This window comes from Mus caroli, chromosome 7 (assembly GCF_900094665.2).
Source record: "Mus caroli chromosome 7, CAROLI_EIJ_v1.1, whole genome shotgun sequence".
Taxonomy (NCBI): Eukaryota; Metazoa; Chordata; class Mammalia; order Rodentia; family Muridae; genus Mus; species Mus caroli.
This window is the reverse complement of record NC_034576.1, coordinates 110,535,946-110,548,842: the sequence shown is the minus strand read 5'-3', so window position 1 is coordinate 110,548,842 and position 12,897 is coordinate 110,535,946. Positions and strand designations below refer to the sequence as shown.

The following is a 12,897-nucleotide window of genomic DNA, read 5'->3' as shown; positions in this document are numbered from 1 at the left end:
TATTCATCCATTGATAGGATCAAAAGCCAACATAATCTTCAAATGTGCACACATGTAGCATTCATCCAAAAGGCTAAAAAGTGCACTAGCTTCGAAATACTTTGGTGGCTTATGTTTAGGGGATATCATGCACAAGGTCATACTTTGTTTATAGACAGAATAATCTAGCATAACAAGCATCACTGTGGACAAATGTAGATGGAAATATAGAGATTTGGGGATGAGAGATCTGCCCCTTGTTAGGTGAACCTTCTAAACCTATTAATGTCTTAGTTTGGGTATTTATTGAGTAGTGTGTTCTGTTGAAAATTATGTGAATGTATTCTATCATAATACATTTAGAAAACACTGTGATGTTGAGAAAGGAAATGTTTCTTGATGATAGTGTATCATAATGTGCTAAATATTATTCATATTTTATAAATACATTTATTATTTTGTTACTTTAAAAAGTGATGATCTACCTAGAATCATTTAAAACATTTAATGAGCTTACAATAGGAAGTTTCTTTTGGTATTTAGTGTGATTGCTTTTCATCTTCTCAGTTCTAACAAGAAAATTTAATCATTTTTTTTAAAAATTCATCAAGACATGACCTTACTTGCAGAAATGATAGACTTGTGATCAATGTCATCAAAATATAGCCTCTCTATGTATTAATTGTTGGAAAGCTGAACTGCTACCGTGTTATATGTCCATAATTTGTATGTATTCTCATTCCATTATCACCCTTCACTTATAGTGTGGTAACTATAAGTAATAGACTGAATCTCCCTTTTGTTTATATAAAATTCTCTTTTTAAAGACTTGGTATTTTAATTTGTGTGTATGAGTATGTTCTACATGTACATATATATGAAAACATATGCATGAGTAGTGCTTTTGAAGATCAGAATAGGGCATTGGCTCCCCAGAACTGGAACTACGAACTCCTATGAGAAACTGTATGAGTGCTGAAAATAAAGCTGAGTGCCCTAAAGTCAAAATGGACTCTTTTTGTTTTGTTTTTAAAGTTTTTGTTATTTTATTTATTTACATCTGAAATGCTATCCCCCTACCAGATTTTCTCTCCTCAAACACCCATCCCATCCCCTCCTCCTGCTTCTATAAGGGTACTCCCCCATAAACCCACCCATTCCCACCTCATTGCTCTAGCATTTCCCTATGATGGAGCATCACTGAAACATTTCTTGATCCTCATAATTATGTTACTTTACTTCTTATGTATGTTCTTTAACATAAAACTGATTTCTACTTCACAACAAAAACAGTAACATATTAATGGATCATAGAAATTAAAAAGAATAAAGACATGTACAAAATGTTAAATCCTGTACTGGTAATATACAATGCCTCCAATAAAACTTATCAAAGACATGTCTTCCTTGAATATTCTATGCGTTTGTATTTTAATTCTTTGTTACACTTATAGTAAATACATGTTATTAAGACTCATATTACTTTATATTTATCTATTCATTTGTGTGAAGAGAATGGTGCAGGAAACATACCATATGTGTGCATGCCAAAGAACAATACTCAGCAGTTATTTCTCACCTACCACCTCGAACTCTGGCTGTCAGGAGTCAGGACTGATAGAGAGAACCTTTATGTGAATAGCCACATCACAAGACTAAGTCTCATAATTTTAAATCTACAGCTTTAATGACAATTATGTATGTTTTTATAAATAAATGTAAATAATAGGTAAATGTTATATATCTCATATTCCTAGGATTTCTGCTTAAACAATTTTGAAAGTCTTACTTCACACAAATATATAAACAATGGAAACACTGAATGAAATAATCATTTTTGGTACAATTTTTGAATAATATATATTAGCTTCTGATGTTCTTTATGAACGTACTAAATGAAATCAATTGAACTATTTGTAAATACCTTCCTGTTCTGTCTCCATCACAGCCTTGATCTGGCAGCAGTTACACTGCCCCATGGATTTCCTGGAGGATGGGAACCACACTGCAGTGACAGAGTTCATTTTATTGGGACTAACAGATGACCCAGTCCTTAGAGTCATCCTCTTCAGCATCATCCTGTGCATCTACCTGGTGACTGTGTCTGGGAATCTCAGCACCATCCTTCTCATCAGAGTCTCTTCCCAGCTCCATCACCCCATGTACTTTTTTCTCAGCCACTTGGGCTCTGTTGACATTGGCTACTCATCTTCTGTCACACCCAATATGCTTGTCAACTTTCTGGTGGAGAAACACACCATTGCCTACCTTGGATGTGGCATCCAGCTCAGCTCAGCTGCTTTCTTTGGGACAGCTGAGTGCTTCCTTCTGGCCACCATGGCTTATGATCGCTTTGTAGCAATCTGTAACCCACTGCTTTATTCCACAAAAATGTCCACACAAACCTGTATCCAGTTGGTTGTAGGATCTTATACAGGGGGGATTCTTAATGCTTCCTTTGCCATAATTTCCTTTTTTTCTTTTCTCTTCTGTGGACCAAATAGAATCAATCACTTTTACTGTGATTTTGCTCCTTTAGTGGAACTCTCTTGTTCTGATATCAATGTTTCTGTAGTTGTTACCTCAATTTTTTCTGCCTCAGTTACTATTATTACAATGTTTGTCATAGCCATCTCCTATACCTACATCCTCATCACCATCCTGAAGATGCGCTCCACTGAGAGTCGACACAAGGCCTTCTCCACCTGCACCTCCCACCTCACTGCAGTCACTCTGTTCTATGGAACTGTCACATTCATTTATGTGGTCCCCAAATCCAACTATTCCACTGACCAGAACAAGGTGGCATCTGTGTTTTACATAGTCGTGATCCCGATGTTGAACCCCCTCATCTACAGCCTCAGAAATAATGATATTAAGGGTGCTCTCAAGAGACAGCTTGGTAATAAAACCTTTTCTTAGAATATATATATATATATATATACCTCAATGGCCATCACCCAAAATGATGTGACCCTCTTTTCATTTTTTTAGTTATTTATCCTTTTTATTAATATTTACACCCCTCATTTTGTTTTTCTCTTCCTATATATAGATATTTTATGTTATTTCTTTTTTTTTTTTTGTATTTTACATATGTCTGTGAATTTTATACATTGTGTTTTGATAATGGTCCACCTTCTCTCCAGCTCCTTTCAGTCGTATAGCTTCCTCTCCCCCACTCCCAATTCCATGTTCTTTTATGTTGTCAAATAATATTTGTGTTGCCTGCATACACTTAGTTGTATAGGAATCACCTGAACCATGACTAGCCTTCCAGGGGATATTTTTTCTTCATCTGACAGATAATCACTTTTCAATAACTCTTCAACTTGGGATGGAATTTGAATACATTTCTCCTACCCTTTCTTATATTTTATCTGGTTTGTATTTATAGATGCTAACAAAGCTACCATGCATCATATCTACAACATTCAGTTGTCTCCTCAAACTATGTATTTTGCAGTCAACTACCACCTCTGGTCCTTGCAATCTTTCCACACACTCTTTCACAATGATTCTTGAGTTTGGAAAGAAAAGAATACAAATTAGATGTTCCATTTAGAGATGAGCATTCCGGTTTCCAACTCTCTAAGCATTGACAAGTTGTATATTAATCACCATCTACTACAAAAAGAAGCTGTGCTAATGATGGTTGGGAAATGTAGTAATCTAAAACTATAATGATAAGCCATTATAAGTAGCATAATAATATGTCCAGTTAGCAGGATAATGGCTGTAATTCTTCCCTAGGACATATGGCTTCTCCAGAACAGGTTTGGCCCCTAATATAGTGTTAGATGTGGGTTTCATCTTACTGAGCTAGCCTTAATTCCAGTCTGAAACTAGTTGATTACTCCTATGACATTTGTGCCACTATAACAGCAGCACAGATATCTTGTCAAATTGGTTAGCTTGTAGAAGTAATATGACAAATTTCCTAGACTACACGTATGATATTTAAAATCATGGTCATAATAGGCTTCTCCTACTTTAACATTTTAATTCATTCCATCCACTTCAAAATAGAATCCAGGTATTCTATCTTCCCAGTTTCTCCTTGAATGACCCTTACTTTTTTTTTTTTTTTTTTTTTTTTTTTGAGATTATCAGGATCAGTGTTCTTGCTATTATCCATCTGGTGGTGTTTTACCATTCTGTATATATACAAGACTTTCTTAGTTTTCTGCCCAAATATCACTTGCCCCATGGTGCTTCCTTTGATATTCTACTCAAGCTAATATCATGAACTTCCACCACATTGCCATAACTACCTTTACCACCTCACATCAGTTCTATTTTGTCTTCTCCGCCATATTTCTTAGTTTTAAAAGTTTGATTCTTTTCTAGTCTACTATCTATTGCAGTATCAACTTTATCAGAATTATTTTATGTAGTAACATCTTTAGTAGCTACTTGGTCCTGCAATACAATAAATACTCAACATCTAGAAAAATGCTTCAATGCTTATCCTGTATCTACCAATAAATCAATTCCAAACTCTGCCACAATATTTCCAAAAGAATTTGAATTAATGAAGTCAGACAATACTGGGTTTTGATATCTTTTTCCTTTCTTCTTCCTAAACTATCCTCGAACATGTCAAGAGGGAACAAGAATTTTTCGGATATATAAATTTTGTTTTCATATTAATCATTAACTTATTTCTCAATTGTCTGTTTAGATAATCTTAATGTAAAATGCAGAAAACGAACATTCCATTGAATCTCAGACATACAGATTCAATGTTAATTGAGAAGCTAATCTTTATGTTCCAGAATTTGGAGTTCACATTATTAAAGTTCTAAAGTCTCATGTAGTCAAAAGCATCTTAAAAATGTATCAAATATTTTGAAGTGTTTATCAAGAGATAAAGACTAAGAACAAGCTTTCAGAATAGATAAGTATACATCTCCCAACACAAGTGTTGTTAAGATGGAGAAGTCTCAGTGGGAAAAGTTAATGCCACCTTGCCTGATGGTCTGACTTTGACCCTATTACTTATATGATCAAAGAAAAAGCCCAAGTCACACAAGTGCTCTCTCTCTCTCTCTCTCTCTCTCTCTCTCTCTCTCTCTCTCTCTCTCTCTCTCTCTCTCTCTCTCTCTCTCTCTCTCACACACACACACACACACACACACACACACACACACACACACACAAACACACACTGAAAAAGAAAAGTAAATAGTGAAGTGACTAAACAGACCATAATACACAAGGGGATAGAATTAAGAGTAGACTGAGAGATTGGGTGGACTGGAAATACAGCTCAGTGAATAAGAGCATATTCTACTCTTGTGGAAGACCTGGGTTTAGTTCCCAGAACCTACATTGTGGCTCACAACCATCTATAATTCCAAGTCATGGGGATTCAGCATACTCTTCTGCCTTCTTCATGTAACAGGCAGTCAAATAAAAAGTAAAAATAATTTTTAAAAATGAAAGGATCAGGCATTGATGAGAACTGGTCTATGGGAATTTAAGGAATCATTCTTCTTTTTACCCTGGTCTTGAATCTCACAGTGTCTGTTCCTATGAAAATAATGGCCACGTTATTAGTAACAAATTTTACTGACATATAATTAGCCTCTGATTTTTTACTTTATATGGGAATCTCAACAGTAGAATATTATGTATTATAGCACCCATTCACCACATCTGGACCTTGAAAGTTTGATGCCCCTTCTCTTTGATCTCATCTAACAGTCAAAATTTTGTATCACCTAATATTTTTTATCTGTAATTTCCTCATGTTATAACTTCTCTACATTATTTTCATGGTCAGAGTTACATAATCTCTGACTTCTGGTCAGAGTTTGCTTCCTAGTCAATCTCCTGGAATTATACGTGTTAACATTTTCTATATACAACTAATCATTTTGTAACCTTGCATGAATCCTTTCAGTACTTTCATAAGGATATGTCTTCACCTGGAATTTATAGCTTCTGAAAGCCTATAATCAGTGGACAGCATCTGTCACTACTTCCCATCTTCAAACCAATTCTCACATTATGTCCTTTTCACTAGTGAGTAGATATTCACAGAATGGCTCCAGCTTTTACAATCACAGGAATGATTGTAATACCTTGATAAAATAGCCACCCTTTTTACCCACTATCTCCCCATAGTTAATGCTTCATAAATGTTTTTCTCTACATATCTTTCTTTTTCTAATCTGTTATTTTTAATGTTGTTGCTCATACCTCTACTTTTCTAATCTTGTGTTTATCTAGTCCTATTTTAATATTTGGTTTGTGTGCACTATTTTCTGAAAAGTGTTCATTTATAAATCTGGTGGAGAAAAATGTACCCCCTTAGGTTTACTACTTTCATTTAAATACATGCTACATTTAAGTTCCAAAATACCTCAAGAAAAGGAAACACATGGGTTTATACTGTAGTGAAATACTTTGGAGTCAAATGAAAACTTGGGCATTTTTTTATTCACATAAAACCTGTTGCTTAATAAATGCTCAGCCAAGCTGAATTGAACATCTCAAACATCACTGTAAGAACCTTGTTGCTCCGTGATGTGCAAGATGCTTGCCTGCAGAGAGCGAGCCTATCTTTCCCAGCTCATGTACGTCTATTTGACTATTGCTCTCCTCTTCTTGGCCATGAAGTGAAATTTTATGCCATTATCCAAAGCAGAGATTCATTTATACTCTGCCTTTTGAGGCTGATGTGGAATTTGCACCCCAGTGTGTGTCAGTTCTTTCTCTATATTTTTCTGTTTTCTTATGTTTTACAATTTTATAGTGTGTGTGTGTGTGTGTGTGTGTGTGTGTGTGTGTGTGTGTGTGTGCATGAATTCAAGTCATCAAGCTTGGTGATCATTTTACTCAATGAGTCATCTTGATGGCCTAATTTTATTTTCAGTTCTTATATATTTTAAATGAGAGATTAAAAACATATCATGCCTATTCAGCACCTCATACTTCTCTGAATTTAATATACCTTGCTTCTTTCAGTCTTGCTTAACATCTTTCTCTAAAAAATACTGCATATTTCACTCAATAGTAAATTATGAATAATTTCCATTTGGGTGTATCATAACTTCAAAACTCAATTACCTAAAAATAAAAATAAATATAATAATGGTAATAAATCAAGTTTTCCAAGATTTATTCTTCTCTGAGTGTTGGTATAACATAGATGATTTTTGCACATAGTCTATCCAAAATATTGACACAGTGTAATATTGAGCAAGTTCTTAACAGTATAAGCACAGTGCATGGATGATGGAATCAAAAGTCTTGAATCCACACTGATTTGGAGAAACTCTTGGATCTATGTAAGACCATTCTCTTACTGATATTTCTCATCTGTGAATTGGAGGAAAGTTTTAATGACAGGTCAAGAGACATATTGTGGGAATTAATTATAGAAGTGGAGTTTGTTAAAGCACTTTCTCTGTGGTAACTATTTATTTTATAAATAATTTTGGACATGAGTGTGATAATGTAACTACATCATTGTACAAGATATTTGTAAAACAAAACTAATGATATTATTTTATCAAGTTGTTGTGTTTGTATATAGAATGAATTTATTAAAAATCTGACACACAGCAAAGGCACATTATTGTTTAGTACATGATTTTTTAAAAGAGAATAATTTCTTGATACCTGCAGAATTTCCAAATTTAATATAAAATCCATTTAAAGATTTCAAGATAGCATCCAGATAAACACAAGATTGAAAGTAAGATTTAGAATAGAGAAATAGGATGTTATCTTAAGCATCATGTAATAGATACTGAGAGAGACATAGATAAATAAAATATTCATGTTTCTTCAAAGAACAATCTACGAATATATTCTGAGAGTTGCCTTCCTCAGCGCTTCCTTAACATCTCTGTTCCTCAAACTATAGATGAGGGGATTCAACATGGGGATCACCACTGTGTAGAACAGAGACACCACCCTGTTCTGCTTAGTTGAGTAGCTGGACTTGGGCATTACATAAATGAAAGTAATAGTTCCATAGTAGAGAGTGACTGCAGTGAGGTGGGAGGTGCAGGTGGAGAAGGCCTTGTGGCGACCCTCAGTGGAGTGCATCTTCAGGATGGTGATAAGTATGTAGATGTAGGAGACAGATATGACAAACACTGTCACTACAATAATGGATCCAGCAGAGATAGAGGGGATGATTCCAATAATGGAGACATCTGAGCATGAAAGTTTCAACAAAGGGGAGAAATCACAGAAGAAGTGATCTATCTTATTTGGTCCACAAAAGGACAGACTTAACAAACAACCAGTAAATGTCCATGCATTCACACAGCCACCCACGTAGGATGCCCCAACTAAGAGGAGACAGATTTGGGAAGACATATGTGTGGAGTAGAGCAAGGGAGAGCAAATAGCAACATATCTGTCATAGGCCATGGCAGCCAGCAGAAAGCATTCAGCTGTCCCAAAAGTCACAACAGAACAGAGTTGTGCTTCACAGGCATGCACAGGGAGGGCTGTTCCATGTACAATGAATCCTATTAACATTATAGGTGTAACTGATGTTGAATAGCCAATATCCACAAAAGCCAGATGGCTAAGAAACATGTACATGGGGGTTTGGAGCTGAGGACAGCTTCTTACTAAATTTATTATGCTGATATTTCCTACTAAGGTGACAATGTATATTCCAAGAAAAAACATGAAGAAGATGACACAGAGTGTAGGATCATCTGTTAACCCCAAAAGGATGAACTCTGTCACTGCAGTGTGGTTTCCAGGTTCCATCTCTTGTGTGACTGGTCTCTGTGGAGGAAAATGATGAAATAATTTAGGTTAATATTTGCATTCTATATAATCCTTTCTGTATATAGCTATTTAGCAACTCGATTAAGTATTCTTTATACCAAAATGTACTTACCAGAGTTCTTCAGTATTGTAGGTTTTAACTCTGTGCATAACATGAGAATAAGTTAGCCTCAATCTCTGATATGCGATGTAATTTCTGTTGAAGGTACTTCTCCAGCCTTCTATTGCAGGCAGATTTGTTTCCTAAAGTTCAGATCCAGTCATTGTGTTATTGGGATTATCATTTTGCTCGGTGATAGACTGAAATCCAAAACATACCTCACAGTCAGTCTTCTCATAAATCCTTCTCTTCAACCACTCCTCCTTTAATTTATATTTACAGAATAGCACCCCATCCACTCAGTCTGCTCTTTCTGCTTTTTTGGAGACTTCCTGACTTATATCAAAGTTTAAAATTTGATATGTTTCTTTCCAAGGTCTGTTCCTTGGAAACATTTAAATGGTATTAGGACTTTTTAAGAAAACAATTTGATAGTAGCATTTTAACTTTACATTTTCATATAAAAATTGTGTTACATCATAATTTATTGTAAACAAGTATTGAGAATGGTCTGATGGAACGCTAAATTGGCAGTAATCTCATGATATAATTTACTTACTGAACATTTATTTAGAGTAATGTTAATTACTTCCTTTTGGATAATCACCTTTTGAATATTCATTTTGGATAATCACCTCTACTTTTAGAACTAGCAACTTAGTTATATAAAGCAAGCCTTAGGAGAAAGCAAATTAAAGACTGATCAATTTAAATAATAATATTATTTTCACTTACTTTTTTTAAAAGCAATAATTCAAAAGAAGTATGTCTTTGTTCCAAGATCATTTTATCCTGGTGGCATGGAGTAATGAAAAATACTAAATCAATTTGTTCCCTATTGCTTGTTAATTATTTTTTGTGTGTACTTTGATGCATTTTAATTTAGGGGTTTGTGCCTTCTGTATTTAGCCACTTCACTGTAACAAACACAAAGTTCTTGTGCTTTGAAGCAGTCCTAAAATAGCAGAAATAACTTTAAATTACAGTTATTATCAGTTATAAAATAAAATAAGTGTTACAGCAGGCATACTGTAAGTTCAGTGAACATTAAGAAATGTCATAATATTGATATGAACATTTACAGAATGAAAAATTATTCTAAAGGATTTCTTTCAAATATATTACTGAGCAGCTAAGAATAATTTATTACTTTTTCAGAGGACCTGGTTTACATTCCCAGCAACCACATGATTCAAAACCATCCATAGTTCCAATTCTAGAGCTCCAAGTACTTCCTCTTACCTCATGTGGTGTTCGTACACTCATGCACTTGAACTAATATAAATTTTTAAACTTTTAAATTATTTTATGAATTTTTTCAGTGTCAGAATTTTTATTTATTCAAATCTTATGCCAATTACTCCAACCTCATAATAACACCTTTGAAAAAGATCTGTTGATCACAAATTCTGTGAGCTTGCATTTTCATTAAGCCAAAGAAAAATCTATTCTATGAGGAGGGTCAGGCAGACTTGCCAGGCTAGAACCTGGAGAAGGATGTGCAGGATTAGGATGGGTGGAGAAGTTAGAAGTAGTGCTAAGTCCTCAATTTTCAGTACACCTCACAATCTATTGCATTGTTTTAATTTGAGGGCAAACATAATAATGTTTCTATTTATAATATTACATTCAAGTTAATATTATTAGTAAAATGCTTCCCATCTCCCTGAGTTAGCTTCACAGAAGAAATAACACTTCAAACACACCACACCAAAATCTTCATCCTCAGGTACATTTTGAAATGCATATTAATGCTATATATGCTTCCTCACAATTTTAATCCCTTAAAGAATTGAGATATCTGCTCTCTGTTTTGAAGCAGAATACAGAAGGAGCTGATGGAGGGAAGGGGTGAAGCTGACTGGGAGGAAAGACCAGAGGGAGGAGTAACTGAAGTAGGAATGTAATGTATGAGGGAAGAAAATATAAAACAGAATTTTGTTTCTATGATGCTAGTTTCTACCCAAGACCCTTATTTATCACACTCATAAATACATAACTTGTTCTTAGCAGAATTGTGGTAGTTCCTAAGGTTTTCAAAACATTTACCAGAAATAGTAGACATATTTTCCTCTTCTGCCTTACTATTTCTAAACTTAAGCATCTACAATCCCTGTTGTCCTTTATTCCGTGGTATGCTTTTCAGATTTTGAAATTCTCTTTGTCAAATATTGAACACAGATACTGCTCTGAAGAAATGGGGCTATTCCTACTCTACCTTTTGCCTTAGCAGAGCTCAGTAGGAGGAATCATACTCCCCTTCTGATTTTCCAAGTGTCTACCCATGTTGCCTTCAGACTCAGTGGGTTGGAATCAGACAAGGTAAATGCTAGACATGCCACATTATTTTAATTTGTCTCTGAGTTCCTTTACTTGTTCTGTGGAATTGTTAGCCACACAATGTAATTTTGTCGTGAAATTAAAAGAAAGGTTTTATAAAATTAGAAAAAATTCTATCCAAAATTTCTAGAGGTATTTGATCACATGCAATGATTAAACAACATTTACTTTTTAATAGGTATAACATTTTCACGGGCTCTTAATTATTCAATGTTATGATGAGATGTATTTTTTTCATTCAACATTTCAGAGAATTTTTACCATGACTCTGAGGGAAGTAGAAGGCACAGACTTTGCTATTTCCTCTATTAGTGATTAAGTCATTCATATGCACTAACAGCCATGCACTAGTGTTCTCTTTTCCTCCTCATTGAACACTGAAAGTCTAGATCTCTGAGTGCCCCACTTGCTGGTTGACTTAGATCAGTAACTGTGACCCTTTATTCTTTCCCTGGATTGAACATCCATCTGTGTAGATTAACAGTGACTATAGAAGTGTGAGCCTAATCCAAACAAATATCTGTTTGTTTGTTTGTTCCTTTCTCTGATTTCCTTTTCATAGTCTCTTCTGCTCAAACTTAGGAAAGTCCTTGCTTGCCAAAGACCTTCCACATTTCCTGGATGTCCAGGGAAGAATGGTCCAACTGTGCCTGGCTGACCATTGCACAGTGACTCTTGTGTAAATAGGCTTTTTCACAGGAGTCAAGAGCTCACACCAGTAAAGCAGTTCTGTTCTTTTAAAATTCTTCTTAAACTAATAAATATTCATCTTAAGATCAATGAATCTGACACTTACGTTTAAAGGCAAACTTGTTGCTGAATGTCAAAGAAGACTCTATAAAGTTGATCCTATTTGTTCTTATAGTTGAAAACTCCACACTAGGAAGCACTGAGTGCCGCACCTCATAAAGGACCATAGTTGTGTGTACATGTGGTGTGGATGATAGCAGGAGTCTGTGTAACGTTAGGAGAGAAGAGGTGGTAATGGTCAACATGACAAATCCTCTGGGGCTACTGCTGCTTGTCCCTTTGAGATAAAAGTTCATGGGCTTGTTATACATAAATGACTTATGGAACCAGGTGACTCATTAGGGCATCTGTCAAGGTTTGTTTAATATGTACTACAGCAAAATGTAACAACTTTCTAACAAAAGAGTTCCAAGTTTGCATTGAATCTGGTTTCAATATGTCCAATATGTATTTATAGATAAATATTTTACATTGTTTTCTGTAACATATACCATTATGTGTCTTTGAAAACATGAAGGTAAACTGCATTCAAAGTTAAGTTATAAATAACAAAACCTTTTTTGAAGTCATTCTCAATACCATATCAGAAGGAAGAATATGGATGCTTTGAATGTAAAATAAAAAAAAATAAGATTACAAGAGTTTAGATATCTTCTAGAATGGCAATAGTGTCAGATGTCACATCTTAAACAGTGGCCTTGGGGTAGGTCAATTACAGAAAAACATCACCTCTACAACTCAAAGGTTCAGTCTTACTCTATTTCTTTTGCTAATCATAATATCAGAAGCTTTTAGTATCACATCCATTCAAAGAAGTGCGTTTAAACTACTACATAAGTTACAAGTAATATTCTTTCATTCTTCCTTTTTTTAGTGATATATTATTTTCCTTTTCTCTTTTTTTTAATTAGGTATTTTCGTCATTTACATTTCCAGTGCTATCCCAAAAGTCCCCCATACCC

At 34.7% G+C, this 12,897-nt stretch overlaps 2 protein-coding genes and 1 pseudogene across 2 annotated transcripts; 2 read left to right on the top strand and 1 right to left on the bottom strand.

Moving 5' to 3' along the window:
* The first annotated feature begins 1,956 nt into the window (after positions 1-1,956).
* Positions 1,957-2,901, top strand: LOC110298467 (olfactory receptor 492). The gene has a single exon (XM_021167739.1). It carries the CDS (start codon positions 1,957-1,959, stop codon positions 2,899-2,901), a length of 945 nt encoding a protein of 314 aa, XP_021023398.1.
* Positions 2,902-7,791: 4,890 nt separating this feature from the next.
* Positions 7,792-8,724, bottom strand: LOC110298915 (olfactory receptor 491). The gene has a single exon (XM_021168455.1). It carries the CDS (start codon positions 8,722-8,724, stop codon positions 7,792-7,794), a length of 933 nt encoding a protein of 310 aa, XP_021024114.1.
* A 3,722-nt stretch (positions 8,725-12,446) lies between these two features.
* The window catches only part of LOC110298035, a 6,267-nt pseudogene continuing 5,816 nt past the window's right edge, over positions 12,447-12,897 (top strand).